A 20,967-nucleotide genomic window follows, 5' to 3' on the forward strand; every position below is an offset into this window, starting at 1 on the left:
GAGTTAGTTACGTTGGTTATAGGTTCCTAGAGAGTTCACCCACACCATTTATCCTTTTGTTTATTGATTAGGCTGTTTAGAAATGTTAGAGACGGTTGTCAAGTTTGCCAAACAGTTCCTTTTATTACTTCCTCTAGTCTCAAGATGACAGCTAGATTCTTCTGGCATCAACAGTAAAGGTCAACTTAGGTAATGTTCCACTAAAACAAGACTACAAAAATTTTTATATGTAAGAGGTAATATGGAAGGTTTTAGGAGGTTTTTTTAAGTTTATTTTTAAGTAATATCTATATCCAACGCGGGGCTCGAATTTACAACCGTGAGATCAAGAGTTGCCTGCTCCACCAACTAAATTAGCCAGGTGCTCCTAGGAATTTTCCTCTAACTTCATACCTTTTTATTAAAAAATTTTTAATGTTTATTTGAGAGAGAGAGAGAGAGAGACAGAGACAGAGACAGAGACAGAGACAGAGACAGAGACAGGCAGACAGAATCCCAAGCAGGCTCCAGGCTCTGAGATGTCAGCACAGAGCCCAACACAGGGCTCAAACTCACAGACTGCAAGATCATGACATGAGCTGAAGGCAGATGCCTAATTGACTCCAGATGCCAGGTGCCCCCATACCGTTTTATTATTAAAGGTGGGTAAGACCTGAAAATTTGTTGGAAGTAATTAGATATTCTCTTATATTACTTTTGAAAAGCAAAACTCCCCCCACTTATCTTGAATTAGAATAATAATGTTAATCAAAGATATCTTGATGCGACTTTCTTCTCTGAAATATTAGTGGTGTTCCCCTCCCTTTCGATTCCTGAAATTGTTCACAGCCAGCACTTCCTGATGTTAGGTTCTTGACCCTGCGTTCTGACACTGACCTTCCAGCAGTTACCTTCTGATAGGCACCTTCAAACTGCAGCCTCCATAACAATCTCTGTCATTACCGTCTCCAGTACCAGGAACTTCTGTGTTCCTAAGTGGCACTTCTGCCTCACCCTCTCCTGGCTATGAGAACCCTTCCAGCTGCTGGATCAGTGACCTTAACTTGGGAAAGCCAGTGTGTTCAGGGGGAGAGAAGTGTATCCTGAGCACATGATCCATTTTCTGATGTGATGACTTCATTTCTATTATCCCAGAGGAATGCAGCAGGCGTACTGACATTTTGTCTACTGGCACCACAAACAACAGTGTGTTGCTGTACTAACATGCCCGGCTAAATTTGGCTACAGTCCTGAGAATTTTATTAGGTAGACAGAGGAACTAATCGGGTCTCTGTAGATGTGAAGACAACTACACACCACCCTTATAAAAGAAGTTTTATAACTAGGGGAAACTTAAACTAGGGGAAAGTTAAATTAGGATTCAAAACATTTAACTAGGGCTTAGTGGATGTTCCACCTTAACCTTGAACTTCAGTAGATAAAGGTCAACCAGGTAGCAGTCTGGCTTTCTGGAACAAGTATTTAATCTTACTTGAAATTTGGTTGACAAGTTAGGAAAGAAGCCAAATCTTTGAGAGCTCTTGCAGATTCTGCATACATTTTAAAAAGGCATTTTCTTTTAGGGGTGGTTGTATATAACGTGCCCCTATGCTAGTCCTTCCAAACCTCTTCTTTAGCATACAGCTATGACCATAATGACTGTCATTAAAATGGGATATTGTGAGAAAAGCCCTCCAAGCCGGCACGGCCTCACTAGCTGTTTTCTGCCTCAAACCTCTGTTGTGCTCCAAATGGGATTTGGAGACATTTGCTTAGAATCTTCCATTCATCTAATTAGTCTTTTGGGAGAATGACAGATGAAAGAAAGGGAAGGCAGGAGAGAAGGTGATGCTTCATAGGCCTGGTTAGACCACAGGATGTAGCTCATGTACTCAAGAATTAGTGACATGAAACTCATTACACAGAAGGACTGAGCTCTGTGAATTTGGAGGTGCTGTCTTCATTTAGAGAAGTCAGCATTCAACTCCTATTTCCCTATCCTTTACTAAGGTGGAATTAAAAAAGGAAATCCAAAGTTGGGGCTTCAGAAAAATTTCCCTCATCAGGCCCCCTCCCCCCAAACCAAAGAAACATACTGGGGTATAAAAGGGATTGAAAGATGAAGTCTGAGAAATTTCCCTCTTGCCACCTGATCCCGGTTAGAAATTCACTGGCTAACTCTGTGCTGCTGACTGAACAAAACAGAGGATAATAGCCTCTGGCTGAAGATTTTATAATTGAAGCTGAGGCAGAGTGGGCCATGTGCATGTTTAGAACAGTGATTGCATTGTGAATCACAACACAAGTCCCACTTGTCAGTCACACAAATGTTTAAGACTGTAGAAAGGCATCTGATTTGGGACAGGGATGACAAAATGGATCTTTTGGTTTTCCCCACTTAGCCCTGAACACAAAGGACTGATGACTGCTTTGTTCTGGAATAAAGTCTTACATTCCTTATAGGACCTACCCAATCATTAATAGAGAAAGAAAATTCCTGTCTGGAATTATTCCTACCACTTTCTCAAAGGAGCGAACTTTACTCTCATCACTCAGTGGGGGGAAAGCAGTATGAATCAGATTTTCTTTTTGCTTTGTTTGCTAATCATCACTTTTCCTTATTGATTTTTTAGTGACTGCCTCAATGTTGAACAATTGTAGTAAACAGTATTAAGACACATGGCTCTAATTTGATAATGCCTGTCAATACTTAAAAATGCCTCTTCCCTTTGAAACAGGAGCTACATCTTTAAGAATTTATTTAACAGACAAACTGACAGATGTGGAAAGCTATATATTTGAAAAGATAATCTTGGCAGTATTGTGTGTGATGTCTGAAGAGTGAAAATGACCTAAAAGCTCATTGACAGGAAATTGATTAAATTATGTACATTTACACAGGGAAATGGGGTATAAGTTTATTTTTTATTAAAAAATTTTTTAAATGTTTTTATTTTTTCAGAGAGAGAGAGAGAGAGAGAGAGCATGAGCAGGGGAGGGTCAGAGAAAGAGGGAGACACAGAATCTGAAGACAGGCTCCAGGCTCAGAGCTGTCAGCACAGACACCAACGCAGGGCTCAAACCCACAAACCGTGAGGTCATGACCTGAGCCAAAGTCAGACGCTCAACCCACTGAGCCACCCAGGTGCCCCTGGGGTATAAGTTTAAAGTCCAGTTCCAGTCCTTCTCAAGAAACTTGGAACTTTGAAGTTTTTTTAGTCTTTCATTGATATGCTTAATTAATTGCTATCCCTAGTTAAGGAAGTTGTAAATAATGGGCAGTAAAGGATTGAAGACTTGGGTGCTTTTTCTTCAGCTCTTATCAGTAGCAATGGAAAACTAACACTGATGCGAGAAGAAGTAAGCAATCTTGACTACTTCTGGTCAATCTTTAAATAGCTTGATGGGTCATCTTAACAGCCTAATTTCTGACTTATAGGATGTATCAATGCCTCTTGGGCATATCATACTTATCAGGTTAAGAGGAGTTCCATGTCAGTCTTCTAAGGGCTAGAGGTTTATAACCATTTGACTACAATGCATAAACAGGATTAAAGGGAATATTTCATCTCTTACTTGTAAGTCCTTTAATCATAGGGCCTGAGAGACTCCTGGATATAAGAAAGATGGAAGGGTACCATTTAGTCCAACTGCTGACAAGCTGAAAAAAGAGGAAATCAACCATTTTATTAGAAACGTCTGTGGTAGCAGGTGGCATGGTAATCATAAAATTTGGTGGCACAAAAGTCAAATTGTACAATGGAATCAATCATTGTCGGGAAAAACAGGAAGGTTTTTAAAACATACCTTTCTTCTATAATTTATCTCAATTTATTTCCTTTTCTCACTACATTTAGGCAATTTGAACTCAGGAGTCTTTGTCATTTTTTATAACCTCAGTGCCAAACTCAATGCCTGATACATAATGGGCACTTTATAGTTTTCAAAATGAATTAAAAAACAACAGTTTGAAAGAAAATTTTTTAAGATTGTTCTTAAATTTTTCTGATTAATACTAAAGAGCCTTTTCCCAGAAAAAATGCCCATCTCCATGTACGTAAAAACTTCAATACAATTTTTGGACAATCATGGACATCTACTTTTGCTCTTCTTTTCATAGATCTTCTAGGGAACCAAAGATTGTAGATTAAGAAATTCCTAGGTTTAGAGTACACAATCACAGAGAGAAGTGGAGGAATCTTTAGAAATATTTTCTATTCTCCAATTTTTCTTTTACAAAATGAATGTTTCCTTCATCTAATTCATAGAGAAAGTCTTTCAGTCCCTAAGGATAAGAGACTCTTCATGTGGAAGGTATCAAAAGATTCTATCTGTGTAGATTCATATCTATATAGGTAAATCCATCCTTACAGCAAAAGGTAATTTCAAAGGTGTGTTTATATAACAAATACTTAGGGACTATTTACCATAAGTCAAGGGACTGCAGAGGACAGGAGCTATGGGGTTATAAACAATGACTCAGAAATCACAATATGGTGGAGTGCAAGTATAATAAACTGGGTACATGAGTTCGATTTTGGCCTCTGTGTATATTTGATGACAATAATGATGGGTGGAATGGGAAGAGAGCAACTATAAATTCTGTAAAGGAAGAAAATGCAAGGGCAAGAATTCTTGGCTTTATTATGGTCATATACAACTGACCTCTCATCCTGTTACCAGATTAGCCATAAAGAGTCTGATAATAACCTCTGGATAAGCACTGACTACAGAAAAGGAGTAAGGCAACACAAACTATAAATGCTTAAACTAGACATCTGCCGTATGGGCAGCTGCAATCATCTACATGCCATTTCTAAGATCCAGCGTGTAAACGTTTCTTTCACCTGAGTAATGTTTTTCTGATGAAGATTATATATTTGTTGCATCTTAAACTTTGGGGAGACCTCAAAGCTGATTTGGTATGAAGGCCTACTCAAAGGAGGAATGCACTCTGTAACATTGTAACATAAGCTTTGCTTGAATCTTCATTAACAGCAGAATAATTATTAGAAACAGCAATATATTATTATATATATATTATATATATAACAGCAATAATTATTAGAAACAGCTTCCTCACCTTGGACTAAAACCTCTTTATATTTTCCAACCATTTTTCTAAGCTTTGGCTTCCGGAGATGTAGAATAACCCTATCCTTTCTGCCATACCTTAAGTATTTGAACACAGCTTTCATTTGTGTTGTTGGATTCATCTTCAGGCTGAAATTCCCTTTCTTCAATGTATTCCTCTTGAGAAGTATTTTCACAGTCATCACCTTCCTGTTCCTACTCTTTCAAACACTGTAATACTTGGTCAAAGTCTGCTTAAAATGTGACACCTAGAACAGAACATGATATTCTAGCTGTGAATGATCTTAGCACATCTGAGTCCAGAGGAATTCTTTTGATCTGGACACAACCTTCCATCAACACACTCTTACAGGCTTTTATTCTTACCTCTGTTCCTCTCCCAGGTGTGCTGTATCGTGCACTTATACTGGAATTTGGTCAAATAAAACTGTCATGTCTTTTTTTCCTGAGTACCATCAAGTCAAGTTTCCCCTCGGTTTACCTTAGCAATGGAATGTGTCTAATTTTGTCTTAAATTTGCTTCAGCATGGAAATAATTTTAAACCTTAATGATAACATATTTAACCACTGCGGTTCTGTTATCTATAAGTATGATAATACCTTCTGTAGAATTTCTTGTGCCTTCATCCAAAGGATTGGAAATTTTCTTTGGTTTAATGTGAATCATTACTCAGCTCTCTTAGGTTGTTTCAATTGCTAGGAATCCACCTCGCTAATGATTAGCCATCTGAACCACAAAGATTTCAAGAGAGATGACAGGTTTCTTGTCAGATTCAGTGAATACGGTACCTTTAAACCAGTGTAAGCCATATAGTTTCTCCAACAACAGATGCTAGGGACATTTTGTCACTGCAGTTAAAATTTTAGGTGAGCCTCCAAGCTCTATGAAATAAGCAGCTAGAATGCGTGCCAGGTCATAGGAGCAGAAACAAGAGAGCCTGTGTCATATTCACCATTTACCTTTTCTTGTACATACTTGATGGCCCAGATGGACTGGATCTATATTTTATTAGGAAAGGCAACTATGAGGTAAATTCAATCAAATAGAAGCTCAAGAATCACTCACTGAAGAGAGATATGTGTGAGGTTCTGTTCACTGCCCCAGTTTTTCAAGATTTTTTTCCAAGTCTCCATGTATAGCACTATTGTGGGTGTGTTAGAAAAGGCTACACTGATCTAGCATTTAGATTTTCTAAGCTTTACCTTTTGCCTTGATACAGTTGGGACTAGATTAATCACTTAGGAGGCTCTGTTTCTGGTACAAGTTTCTCCATTAAAGACAAATGAACTCTGCACATTGACTCCTTTTCAAAGAAAAATAAAAGCATGTATTTTTTCCCTTTTATTCTCATCAAACATTCATAAGGGAAGGCATAATCAATTTTGAGGAGCTATCCAATTTCAGATGTGAGATCTGTAACTGTAATAATGTTGTAGTGAGAGAAGAAGGAAGCCTTGGTCACTTCATCTATTCAGATGATATAGGGTTTCTCTTTTTACACTTTTAGGAGCTCAGTTAACGATGTCTAAACCTAATTTGGGGGATTAGTGTTTTAATTCAATTCCCCCAGAGCATGAAAAATTCTTCCTGTACATGAAAGCAGAGGAAAAAATGAATAATCGCCATAAACAAACCAGATGATCCACTGAGCAGGCAGGATTGTTATAAACATTAATTCATATACAAAGGCTAAAGGCAAAATGGGAAACAAGTTGTTTCCTATTACTTAAGGGAAGTACAAGTATAAACTCTTATCATTTAAAAATTAAAAAAATATTTTCTCTATTTTGGTCTTTTACACAATGCAGTTTGTAAAGTCTACACAGCTACAGATATCCACCTTTCATCTTATTAGATTTAGGAAAGCAAGATTCTCATGTAAATAGCTCAGGTATTTTTAGTTATTCATTTTAGGTAATGTGTAGCATTTGTACTAAAGGGAAAAAAATCTACATTAGGTGGCAAAACATCATGGCTTTTTTCCTCTTGGCTGTAGTAACTCAAAACAGACCTAAATATCCTGGATCAATAATCAAGACAGACCTTATTATGTGTTGCTCAGCTCACAAACCTGAAGTGTAGGTTGGCTAATTACAATTTTTATAGTTATCCACCATTCAGAACCTTACCAACACTCTATGCTCTGATCAGAAAAAAAAAAAAGGGAAGAAAAAAGAAAAGGTTGATAATTCAAAAAGGCTTTCAAAAATTAGTCTTTAGAGGTTGCAACTATGTGGATGGAACTAGAGGGTATTATACTAAGCAAAATTAGTCAGAGAAAGACAAAATCATAAGACTTCACTCATGAGGATTTTAAGATACAAAACAGATGAACATAAGGGAAGGGAAGCAAAAATAATATAAAAACAAGGAGGGGGACAAAACATAAGAGACTCTTAAATAGAGAGAAGAAACTGAGGGTTGCTGGAGGGGTTGAGGGACGGGGGAGGGGCTAATGGGTAAGGGGCTTAAGGAATCTACTCCTGAAATCATTGTTGCACCAAGTGCTAAAACTTGGATGAAAATTATAAAAAATAAATTATAGAAAGTAAAAAAATTAATCTGTAGTTTTGAATTATTCTAAAGAATAAATACTTCAATTTGTTGCCATGCTTTGGTAGATTTTAAATGTCAGATACGGACTCTAAATAAAAAGAACATCAGAGCACTTTTGTTTTCTTAGGCATTTCAGTTTTAACATTAAATTATGAAAGAAATGTGAGTTCATTCTCATCGATAATAACGCAACTTTATTGTGTGCAACCTGTTTCACACCAAGTATTAGTTTTTCCATGTGAAGTAAGTTAAGATTTAAAATGATAAAGTTATTGTTAAGGAGACACAGAAAGGCAAGAGAAAAAGCTGAAGAGAGTTTTTGTCTGAAACTGGAAAACAAAACACTCTGGAAGGAAAAAAAAAAAAAAGATATGGGAAGAGTACCACAGGTTCCTAAGAACAAAAAAACTACTTTCGGGGAGAGAAGGGCCAGGAGATTATTTCAGAAGGGAGGGTAGCATTTCATGTGCATTTTTAACATAATTTGCTTGGCAATAATAATCCTGGAATTTTCTTCTGTGTTGTTAGAGCTCTTAATTTTCCCCACTGTCTATAATTTTATTATGCAGCATAACACATGTATGTTTTTATTTAGCACAAAGTCCATGTGTCTAATTTTGTCCCTCGCCAGCAAAGTCAGACTTAAGATACACAGTGGGAACCAACTGGAAGACCTATTAGAGTACATTTAAAGTTGGGATTTTTTAATTAAAATATTTTTATTATCCGGCTTTGGTTTCCTTACTGAATAGACTCCTAGGGAAAAGTAAGTCCTGTGAGTTTACTGGTCTGCTGTAGAAGTATAGTTTAGACTCAGTAATGAAAGTTAAAGAGAAATCCAAAGGTTCACTTAAAATAAAAAACACCACACAAGATAGGTTATGAAATCCTCCTCCCTGTGGTTGAGGTTAAGCACATGTAACACTTTGGAGCGGCTGTCCTCAAACACTTCTTTCCAGAACCCACTCCTCTTCAGAGTTTCTGAACTTCTTCTGCACTACACCACCTTCAGCTCTCTTCCCTAAACTGCCATTGGTGATATGTGTATCTGCCACTTCGGGTGAGATGGCAATAAAGGAGGCAAAGTCTGTACCACTTATCATAAACAAGAGAAGAGAAACATATCCTTGGGCTTGCTTTAGTGTTCCAATTGGCAAATACGCCGAAGGACTTACAATCTTGTACGTTGTGGTGGAAATGAACTTCTGATACAAGATCCAAAATCCTCTAACGCAAGACACAAAAGCAATATACATCAGGCCAGTTCAGTTAAAACTCTTACTTTTTTTGGTACTCTCTGACAGGACTTTAGAAAAGACAAATCCCAATGGTGGAACATAATTTAAGTGTGGCAAAAAGGTGGAAATCATGAGGCCTGAAATCCAAAGATAAACGCATTTTTGAGGCATATTCCCCTGGCCCTTAGGTATGTGGGCAAAGAGGTCATGTGTTACCGTGAGACAGAGGGTCAAAGGTGACGCAGGCCTCCAAGAAAATATTTACCAGAGGAATGTGATGCTTCATTTATCAGTTCAGAAATTCCAAGTACAAAACTTCAAGATATAAAGAAAGATCAAACTATATAATGTATATGATTCAATTTAAAAATTCTTAGCCCTCTTACATTATATTATCTAGATTACAATAGTAAAAAATCAAATTACATTCATAGGAAACTTTTATAAAAAGAAATCAAATCCATTTTTATGAAATCTTATAGTACAATTATTTTCTGATGGGTCTTTTCTTAGGTCATGGTATTTATAATTCCATTTACATCTGTGTAATTTTTCAAAGTGAAAAACAAAAGACAGTCAATAGAAATCTAAACTTTCATTTGCAAAACTCCCTTCAGTTTCCAGTAACACATGGTGATGTCGACTTGTCCTGCAGACATGTACCGCTACCAAAGATTCCCAGTTTACGGAGCAGGTAGGCCTCTACTCATTAGGAATGCTTTTTGGTTTGGCTCACGTTTCAAGAAATTCTGGAGCATGTCCATGCCGTCCAGAGATCCCCCAGGTTTCAGGATTAGGTTTCTGTATTTCATTCCAACCTAATAAAATAAAACATCACGCCTAATAATTCATTGTTAAAGCAATTTTCCAAATCTGTAGATGCAAAAGAAAGAGGAGGAAGGGTGAAGAAAAGGGGACTTTAACTTTACTCTACCTGGACATTCTCTTTTGCCTAGACTACAGCACTGTAGTACTTAATTATTTTGGTAGCTAAAGCTTAAGCCCCCAATCTTCTACGTTCCCCTTTATTACTGTCTTGTCTCCTTAGAGTCTCAACAGTGAGCAAACAAATAAAAAATAGCCAACAGAATGTATAATAGACTCCTATTAGGTAGCCCATCTCAAACGCTATTTTAGAAGAGTTAGCAAAGCAAGTGTTCAAGAAGGCCACAGACGGGATTTGTGTACTGCCAAAATGGGTCTGCTATATTTTTACAAGGGGTTTATAGAAAATGCCTCATCCTTAAGGACAGCAGTGGGACAAGAGCACATGTCCCAGGTGTAGGTTAAGATATTTCTGTGCGTCCAAAGCCAGGATTAAGGACTTTTGGAAAGTTTTCTTCGGGGAGGAGATCTGCAATCTTGAAACACATTGCAGTTACTCTGCCTTTATTTATACAAACACAGCAGCAAATCAAGTAAAAGAAAACACCTGTAATTCAACATCAGTGTTATTCATTATTTTTGCTTCCTTTTCATCAACCTTTTAGGGATACAAAGCAAGACAATTCAGGGAAGCATAATTCCAAATATACATATAAAATAAATAGTTCACAGAGTAACACTTTTAAATTTATATCCATTATATCATTTGATTAATATGACTAAGTCTTTTTGACAAGAAGAGCTAGAGAATTTTCAGAGACAAAAGTAACTTCTGACTTATAACAATAACTCTATTTGGTATAACCATCCGAGATAAGTCTAGTCAAACTGTTGAGGAAAATAAAACATGGATGAAGTTTACCAAGTTAGATACAAAAGTATTTTATGCCATATAGCATCATAAAATAAAAATTTGGAGGTTTATCTTTTTGTTATTAACAGAAATCATCTGCAGTATTAATCCTGACAGGCTAACATCAAACTTCATAGTCTAGGCTGTGATTAGGAGTCAATAGTCAGTTGCATTCTTGTAAATTCTAGGGCAGCAAAGTCCAACAGGAATATAAGACTCATAGATAACTTTAAATTTTCTAGTCATCACATTTTATAAAGTAAAAAAAGACCATTCAAGGGGCGCCTGGGTGGCTTAGTCGGTTGAGCGTCTGACTTTCACTTGGGTCATGATCTCGGGGTTCGTGGGTTTGAGCCCCGCTTCGGGCTCTGTGCTGACTGCCAGCTCAGAGCCTGGAGCCTATTTCAGAGTCTGTGTCTCCCTCTCTCTCTAACCCTCCCCTGTTCACGCTGTCTCTCTCTCTCTCCTATAAATAAATTAAAAAAAAAAAGACCATTCAAATGGTGAAATTAATTTTTAATTTAGTAAGATTATTTTAACCAGTGTATCTATGTTATTTCAGCATATAGCGATATAAAAATGACTGAGATTTACTTTCTATTGTAAGTCATCAAGATCTAGCACAATTCTTTAGTTGTGCCAGCCACATTTCAGGTGGTTGGCAGCCACAGGGAGCTACCGCAGTGAACAGGTGTAGGGCCTAGAAAACAGCGTGATCTTTGGAAGGGCTTATTGGACAACGTTCTAGTATGACAATGAAAAGGCATGTAGTAATCTTGCTGGCTTATTTACAAGTTTTGGATAGATTTTCCTAAAAAGGGTAGGGCCTGTGATTACTGATATTCGAATTCCTGAAAACCCTGGTAATGAAGGCTTAGAGCTAGATTTCACGTTCTTTAGGGGGAAAAATGATGTGTAGTTTCTTGCTTGCTCTGCAGCAATTCATTACTGTTATGGTAGCAACTGAGAACCTAAAATGTGAGTGATGGCTACTCTTGCCATAGATGTTAGTATTCTAAGTAGCATCTTAGAGCTCTGGAGCCCAAACACAGTCTATCTCCCATCTCTTTCTTTCATTGCTCCAAATGCCTACATTTGACCAGTGTTAAATCAGTAGAGGGAATGGGTAGGCTGGGGGAAAAAAGACTGTGCTCTCCTGGGTCTTCACTCCTTTCCCTAAGAGCCCACCTTAAAAATAGGGAGAATTAGGGCATCAGGGTGGCACAGTTAAGTGCCCGACTCTTGATTTTGGCTCAGGTCATGATCTCATGGTGTGCAATCGCCCTGCATCAGGCTCCATGCTGGGCATGGAGCTTGCTTGGGATTCGCTCTCTCTTTCCCTCTCTCTCTCTCTCCCTCTGGCCCTCCCCTGCTCATCCTCTCTCTCTTAAAAAAATAAACAGACATTTTGAAGAATCTCCCAAATGCTGCTATCTCACAAAATAGTCTCATTTTGTATATAGAGCTGCGGTTCTAGGTAGCAAACAGATGCAGGTACTTGAGGAGCTGATTGACGTTGTGAAGAGGCAGCTCAGGGCTCCTCTGAATGGTAAAGTCATTGGAGATCCGGACAGTGCACAGCTTGACTCCAGTCCTACCCCGCTTACAGCTCCAAACAAGTTGATTCAATTTCCTGAATTACAGAGCAATGGTCTTTTAATAGTTTCATTTCCTTCACAATGAAGTTTGCAGAAGAGTTTAAGAGTCATTTTGGTAATAGGACCTTGCTTTTCTAAAAAAAAAGAAAAGCTAAGTGAAATTTTGTGTTTTAGGAAGGTACAGGGCTCTCTGGGTGAGAGAACATCATTTGGGAGACATATGCCACAGGTGGAAGAAGTCTTTGCTATAAGTTGTTCTAGACTGTTTATATAATAAAGAAACTTGAACTATGAGGAAAGCAGAAAGAGAAGCTCCAAGGCAACCACTGAAATTTTTTATGTTAAAAAAAAATCCTTCCTGGGGCGCCTGGGTGGCTCAGTAGGTTAAGCGTCTGACTTCGGCTCAGGTCATGATCTCACGGTCCGTGGGTTTGAGCCCCACATCGGGCTCTTTGCTGACTGTCAGCTCAGAAGCCTGGAGCCTGTCTTTAGATTCTGTGTCTCCTTCTCTCTCTGACCCTCCCCTGCTCATTTTCTCTCTCATCCTCTGTCTCTCTCCCTCTCTCTCTCTCTCTCTCTCTCTCACACACACACACACACAAATAAATAAAACATTAAAAAAATTAAAAAAAAAATCCTTCAGGAGGATTGGCACACAGTAAGAGTTTCTACTAACTATTCTATGAAGGCATATCAGCATCAGTCACCTGTGTGGTTTTTAAAATTTTAATTAATTAATTAATTTAGAGAGCCAGGGAGGGGCAGAGAGAGAGAGAGGGAGAGAGAAAATGAGCGGGGGAGGAGCAGAGAGAACGGGAGAGAGAGAATTCTAAGCAGGTTCCCCACTGTCAGCACAGAGTCCGCCGGTAGAACTTGAACCCATGAACCCTGGGATCATGACCTGAGCCAAAATCAAGAGTTAGACGCTTAACTGACTGAGCCACCCAGGCGCCCCACCTGTGTGGTTTTTAATCCTGGAAGATTAGAGTGTATCTTTTGGCAACTATGCAAGTCCTCTCTAACAGTGATGTTTTCTAAAGCAAGGTCAGGAGTCTTGGAGTCAGGCCCAAGTGTGAATCTTGGCTTAACCCTCAGCTCTGTGACCACAGGCCTTGGTTTCTTTTCCTGTAAAACAGGAACATGCCTCCCTCACCTAGTTTATGGGGACCTGGGGATGATTTCAGTACACTGCCCTGTCCGTAGTATAACACACCATCTAGGGGGCACTCAGTAACCCTTTGTGGTCATCCACTCCTCCTCTCATTTCCGTCCCTCTCACACTGGCCCTTCGATCAGTGTCTCACGTACAGAGCAGGGACACAGATGCATTCCTGGTTTGACATCTCCTTAAATTTATTTCTGTTTCCTAATAAAACTAAAAAAAAGTACAAGAGACTTCATCTCCATAATTAATAAGAAATAGACTATCTAGTTCAGTAGGAATATTAGGTAGGTGAGACAAGGCACTCATCTTACCTAAGAACATGTACCCTTTCTTTGAGGTAATATTTTAAGAGCAATCATAATGACCTGAATGAAGGATGTCACCATCTCTCAGTAATGACAGTATGTACATGGGCACCAGACTGGGTCTCCTGCTGTCTCTGGCATTTCTGAGGGAGCACATGCAAGCTCCCATTGCCTTCCAATCTTCCCTCCTTCCTGCTGTGACTGATTCTGGGGAGGAGAGCCAGAGTTGTCTCCTTCCTACACTGAGTAGCGGGGGTCAGGGCAAAGAGCGTCTGCCCAACAACAGGTGATGATGATCAGGCACCCAACAGGCTCACTAGTCAGCTTTAAAAGTGGACTCTGAAACCTTTCCTTCCACAGCCCATCAGGAAACTCCTTCCCAACAGCACACCATTTGTTTCCTATGAGGGTGGGGATATCGTGGGTGGAAAAAGAATACCTTGGACAACAACAAAGAGACTGAAAGACTGGTGCTGGTAGTCAGGGAGATGAAAATGAGAACAGTGAGTCGGAATCTGCTTGATTACAAGAGGCCTTCTAGAAACCTTGAGCAAAGTTTCAATTTGTGAGGATAGAAGGATAGATCTTTATTTATGGGGAGGGAGATCAGAAAAAAAAAAAAGAAGAAGGATAGTCTGGAATACTATAGAATAGTTTACTATGTACTGGGGGAGGGGGAAGCAGATGGAGACAACTACTGCAGTTAAATGTAACAGTTTTGAAGCAGAAGACACACAAAAATGAATAAAACAGCTCTGATTATAAGAACTTTATGATCTAGGAGGTGAAATAAAGAAATATACAATTTATAAAGCAGATTATTAGGGTTCTAAAAGAAATACAGAGAAGGGCTGTAGGAATACAAAGGAAGAAAAACTGCTTCCAGTTGGTTGGGATTCAAGACTTGGAAGGTCTGGTCTTGTAAATATGCAAGAAGTTAAGTTGGAAATCAATTCCATTTCCTTCCGTTGTCCGGGCAAAATCTAAGTCTGGTAGAAAAGGCTGAAGTGTAAGAAAAATCAGCTTTGTGGTGGTAGGTCAGAAGAGCTGAAGCAGAAGTTAATCCATTTGTAAGAACCTTCAGGAGAAGGAATTTCATATTCTCCCTTAGCAACACATTGTAGCAGGAATTGGGCTTAGAATTCTGCTTGGAGAGCACTGGAGTACTTAACTGTAGAGTACACATTCTCTGTGAAGTAACTTTTTCACGTTAAACCAAAATTTGTCATGTTTCTGTGTCTGCTATTGCATGTAAAAAAGATCTAGCTACTTCCTTATGGCATTACAGATTAAAATATAATAGTTGCATTTGGCTGTCTTGATTTTCTTGGTATTCTATTCTGCTGCGATACTCCATTTTATTTTTTCTTCACTGAAGGAAAACAAAGGTTAGCAATTTCTTTAAATGCAAAAGAGGAGGGAGATAATTCTAGCTTAATAATATAATTGTCTTTGAATCCACAATGTCTATTACCTCTTAGGAAATTTTCCCACAATGAAGTTGCCTTATAAAAAGAAATGGCCGCAGTTAAAATGCCACCATTTTTTCCAACCCTATGATTAGCTGCTGGATTTTGAAACTACATTTGGTGATGCTACAGATATCTTTAAAGAGCTCCTAGTGCTTGCTGGAAAAGTATTATTCCCAAGCAGCTCCCTTCCATAGTTATTTAAGAGATCAGTTGGAGAAGGAAAAGATATGTCAAATAATGAGACTTCTCCATATTCTACTAGAAACAAGGAATTTAGAATATATTTAATAAGCAATTTAAATAATGAAGACAGTCCAACTCTTCACAATGAAGAAAAGAGGAAGTCACAAATAAAACCAGAGGTAGCAAACTCTGGCTATTATAGGTAAGTGTCCAATACTAACACTTGGATAGAGGCCCTCAAAACAAAATGAAAACCACTGTACCATAAAATATGCTATTGCTACATTTGGTATTCAGAAGACTACAGGTCTGGAGTGCCTGGGTGGCTCAGTTGGTAGGGCATCTGACTCTTGATCTTCGGGTTGTGAGTTCGAGCCCCACAATGGGTATAGACTACTTAAGAAAAAAAAAAAGACTAGGTTTATGTTTGACCCTTCCTATTATTGTTTTCCCAGTAAGTAGTGCACTTTTTATAGTTCTGCTTGCTAAGATCTGGAATGTTTCTCAAAGCAGATCCTGAGCTCTGCAGGATGGCAAGAGGTTGGAAATGTTCCTTTGTTGATACCAATGACCAGGGCCAATAATGTCAACAGTATGTGACATTAATAATGTCAACTCTTTACAGAGTTTGGGGACTAAGAATAGCAGGCACTGATTCCTTGAAGCGTCATCCAGTTATCTTCTCAAAATGATTCAAACACATACTAGGTGAAACTAATGCAATATGATGTGTCAACTATACTTTCATTGAAAAAAAAAAAAGGTGTCAACTTTACATTGATATAATGGCACCAATATGTACTCAATTGTGATGCTTATTAAGAAATTTAAGACACTCTAATCCTCCCTTTCAAGGTGTCCTTTTATTTGCTTGCTTTTGTTGTGGTTTATTACTGAAAGTTTCTAGAGCCTATTTTTTATCCTTGCTAATACAGAATTTTCACAATGGTTTTAGGAAAGAGTCTTTTTACCTCACTGTGCTGGGCAATAATAACTGGTCCCTATCTACTGAAAACTTGGTAATTCTGGAAAATATAGCAGAATTTTAGTGATAAGGGAAAAACATAGTAGGGGGGGGAGAAAGCCTTGAGACAACACAGTCTGCATGATATATCGTGATTGCTCTGATACCCATGACTTCAGACCTAATTCATTCTTTCTTTTTTTTTTTTTTTAAATGTATTTCTAGGGGAGAGAGAGAGAGACAGCGTGAGCAGGGGAGGGTCAGAGAGAGAGGGAGTCACAGACTGAAACAGGCTCCAGGCTCTGAGCTGGCAGTCAGCACAGAGCCCGACGTGGGGCTCGAACCCACGAACTGCGAGATCATGACCTAAGCGAAAGTCGGACGCTTAACCGACTAAGCCACCCAGGCGCCCCCCCTAATTCATTATTTCTATAAAAATTCTTTTGGGGCACCTGGATGGCTCGTTTGGAGAAGCATATGACTCTTGATTTCGGGGTTCTGAGTTTGAACCCCATGTTGAGTGTAGAGATTATTAGACATAAATAAATAAATAAATTCTTTCTCTTCATCACAATATAGCTATAATAACGACCAGATACTTTTCATAGAACAGGATAACTGTCTCAAAGTACTACATTTTAATAAGTGCGTATTTGAATTTTGTAAATCAGGTCTTTAGAGAAAACATTTGTAAAAATAAAAAAATAAAGAAAAAAAACCCCAAACAGTACACTGCAGGAAGGAACAAAATGGCTATTTAAAAAGTTGCTGTAGTATCTGCCGCTGCAGTGAAGAGGGTGAGGGTGGGGTGTAAAGGGATTCTCCTTGATCACTGGAGCCTGATTCACTATTGTTGTGACAACAGGGAGCAAGAAAAGATGTAATATCCCAGAATACTTGATAGGAAAGAAAAAGGAAGGAATTAAAGTTAGCTTAATGGTGTAAGATGAATAATATATCGCAATGTTGAACCGAGAAATTATAGTGAAACTGAAAACTGTGTTTTACATTACAAGGCAAAAACTCCAAGTTGTTGGGAATCTTGCATTCTCCAAGTTCACCCCAGGCCCCTGGTCTAAAATACAAGTAGTCTGGCTGCCTGCCCAGCTGTGAAGCTTGAGAATAAGAGGAAGTACATAGAAGCATATTGGCAGCGCTTGCGTCTGCTGGACTTGCAAGTTCCTTGGGGTCCACTGGGATCAGTATTTGGGCTGTTACCTTGACAGATGGAAGAGAAGAGGTAACAGTGGAGGTACTGGAGGTGTGGCTGTGTAAGTGGAAGCACAGAGGAGATGAATGAGGAAGCTTAACTGAAAAAGGTACTGTGGCACTTATGCCAGGAAGCCTCACCAACTAATAAGAGCCAGTAACAGGTCTTAATTGCATCTTTATATAACTGGACCTGAGTCTCTTTAAATCACTGTTTTCTAATTTCTGCAATAACGCATGCTCTATGTAAAAAATAAGGAAAACTCCATAAAAAGCACAGAAAAAATATTTAATAAAACTCATGAAGTTATCACCCGAAGCTATGAATGGACATTTTGATGTACTCTTTTTCTAAACATGTATTCTAAAATAAAACATGGTACAAAATATTTTATAACCTGATTTTTTTTTTTCACTTTGCGTTAGGGTTACATTAAATATTCTGGACATAAGAAAAAGCTTGTTGAAGTGCTTCCCTAATGCTCAGGTCCATTCTTTTCTTCAAAAAAATGGAAATACCACTTTTGGGTCAGATGATCTGGAAGATTTCATAAGTGAGTAGCCAGCCACGTGAATAGGGCCTTTACAAATGGTCAGATTAAGGGTGTATCTGGGTGGCTCAGTAAGTTAGGCATCTGACTTTTGATATCAGCACAGTTCATTAGATCAAGCCCCATGTGGGGCTCTGTGCTGACAGCATGGAGCCTGCTTGGGTTTCTCCATCTCCTTCTCTCTGCCCCACTGCTTGTGCACACTACCTCTCTCAAAGTAAATAAACAAACTTAAAAGAATGTTAAGATTTTTAAGAGGTAGAGACAAGGAAGGCACACATTTTAGGCGGAAGAAATAGAATGAACATATCTGTGAAAGTGCAAACACCTTTGGAAGCACACAAATCTGCTGACACATCGAATTCTGGGAACTAAGGAAGAAATGTGATGGCTAAGCTAAGGACTCTGAACAAGGAGAAGAATAGCAAGAAACAGTAAGTAACAAAAGGGGGTTGGTGGGGGGCTCTGGAAGTTGGCGATTGGGTCATCAGTGGTAACTCTGGAGGGAGAGTAATTTTCCAGGTCTGTTGGTGGACACAAAATAGAGGTTTGCATAGATAGTTTCTTACACCAAGAAATTAGGCTGTGAAAGGAAGGAGAACAGAATAGTATCAACAGGGTTACCAGAGGCAGTAGCAAGTTTCTGCCAAGATGGCAAACTAGTAAGCCTTGGTATTAAAGATGTCTCTGAGACAGAGGGAAAGAAGATAAGTATAGAAAGAGAAAAAAAAGATGAAATACTTAGTCTTGATGACCTTAATTTTCTTAGTGGGGGGAGAGAGGTGGTAGGAGACTCATGGGATCTCAATAAGGGAAGTAGAACGGGACAGCTAGGAAGCTTGGTGTCCACCTCAGGTTGGATAGCATGATTCTGTAGTGGGGCATGTTAACTGAGTTACACAATCTTAACTGGAAAGCTCTGAATCCCAAGGGCACCACCATCTCTAAGTGAGATGGTAGAGAAATCCAGGGCTTGGTACCTAGCTAAGGGTCATGCAGAAGTCAAGATATATATGAGAACAGTCAGTGGATGACCATTGTAAGAGGTTGGCCAGGGAATGGAAGGAGGCTTACAGTGACCTAACAGCCTGGGTAGATGGAATGATTGGGAAGGCTAGTGTATATGATGTAGGTACCCTGGAGGTAGTTGGTTTTTTTTTTTTGTTTTTTGTTTTTTGTTTTTGTTTCTTTTTTAGGGGGTTGGGAAGAAGGGTGGGATGGCAGTCTAAGTTATAGCAATGTATTTCAGTATATATGTGTGAGGTACTATGCGATCCAGAAACACAAAGTTGGGGCGAATGAACTGGTTGGCTGAAAGCACAGAGAACCTGATTTTGATCCTTGCTCTTCTAATTTCTGGATCAAACAGAATGAGAAGCACACTGAAAAAGGCATCAGGCCTAAGAAATAATCTGGCAGCTGAGTCTTCAACAAGAGTGGAGGCTGGGGGACTATAACTCAAAGAAGGTTTGGCTGGTAGCCACCTGGCAATCAATTCACCGTACACAGAAAGGAATCGCTCAGGTTAATGAAGCAGCTTAAATTACTTACAGGCACTTCAGTTACAAACTATGTAGTAGGTGGGGCATGCCAGCCACAGAGAAAGTGTACCTCCCATAGAAAATGTATAAAGAAACTGTGTAGAGAATGTGAAAACATACCTAGATCATTCACATCAGGAAAGAATTTACCTTTCTTTCCCAACCTCCTATAAAACTAAAGCATTGTATGGCATATGTCAAAACTAGCAGCTATAAATTCTCAAATGCATAAACAAAGCTTTGAATTTTAATTATGCAATATTTTGGAATGTTAATAAGCAAGAAAATGTAGTAGGTTTTTTTTGACTTACAGAATTAATCACCTGTGCACTGCAACTTAATGATGTATGATTTGAGAAGATACAAGATTTTCAAGTTAAAAGCTGTTAACCAAATCTCTTACTCTAAAATCTAGATGTAATACATATTTTACACCAGGAATTGCAAAATTAACAAAAGGAGAAAAGAAAATACGATACCTCTGGATTCATTATCCCTTCTTTTTTAAAACAGCTGTAAAACATATCCATGGAAAATACTTCACTCCAAAGATATCCATAATATTGGCCATCATATCCCCCTGCCAAATGTCCAAAAGTAGCTGGCATATTTGTGCCTTTAAAGAAAGATACATTTCAATCAATGTGATAGCCAATGTTAATTATCAGGTTATCAGCTAGCTAAGGTTTCCCTATGGAGAGTCTAGAGACTGGAGAGTGACACAAGCAGTATCTCACCTGTCGTATTCCCTGGGTTTACATGTGCCCCTGGCCAAGATGTTTACAAACTTCTCGGCTATGATGACTCAACCTCAGAGCTGGTTTCAGCCCTAAGCTCTGGAATGTCTAACAATAGTTTCAGAGGCTTTGTCCACACCCATCAGGTAGCTCAGTATTTCAGAACTACTCAGTCCTTTCTTAGACACCTGTGTCTTACAGATACTCTAATAGTAAGCCTACTCCTTGTCACACGGTCTTATATCTAAAATGTGTCAGAATGGCACTTACTGAAGAAGAAGACTTTATTTAAAAAGCTAAAAAGATTTTACCAACTCAGTCTACCTCTAGGGCTACTTTTAAAAAGGAGGTTTTCAAGGTGCTTGGTGGCTCCATCAGTTTAAGCATCTGACTCTTGATTTAGGTCAGGATCTCGCCATTTGTGAGATGGAGCCCCACATCTTGGACTTTGACATCACAGAGACTGCTTGGGATTCTCTCTTTCCCTCGGTCTCTGTCCCTCCCCTACTCTCTCTCAAAATAAATAAACTGACTTAAAAAAAAAAAAGAAAAAGGATTTTGTCAAAGTGGTCTCGGGCACAAAGCTGTTGTATGGTCTACTATAAACAGATCACAAAGGTGAGGAGACTGGATTGA

General features: G+C 38.7%; 1 protein-coding gene across 1 annotated transcript in view; it reads right to left on the bottom strand.

The window, feature by feature from the left end:
• Window positions 1-7,807: 7,807 nt before the first annotated feature.
• Window positions 7,808-20,967, bottom strand: part of NLN (neurolysin) — a 101,118-nt gene continuing 87,958 nt past the window's right edge. The window contains exons 12-13 of the mRNA XM_077773560.1: window positions 20,074-20,210; window positions 7,808-9,686 (exon numbers count right to left, since the gene is read on the bottom strand). Coding sequence (XP_077629686.1) covers window positions 9,552-9,686; window positions 20,074-20,210 — 272 coding nt within the window. The 3' untranslated portion in view covers window positions 7,808-9,551. The remainder of the gene's footprint in view (window positions 9,687-20,073; window positions 20,211-20,967) is intronic.

The sequence above is a fragment of the Crocuta crocuta genome, unplaced genomic scaffold (genome assembly GCF_008692635.1).
Source record: "Crocuta crocuta isolate KB4526 unplaced genomic scaffold, BGI_CrCroc_1.0 scaffold383, whole genome shotgun sequence".
Taxonomy (NCBI): domain Eukaryota; kingdom Metazoa; phylum Chordata; class Mammalia; order Carnivora; family Hyaenidae; genus Crocuta; species Crocuta crocuta.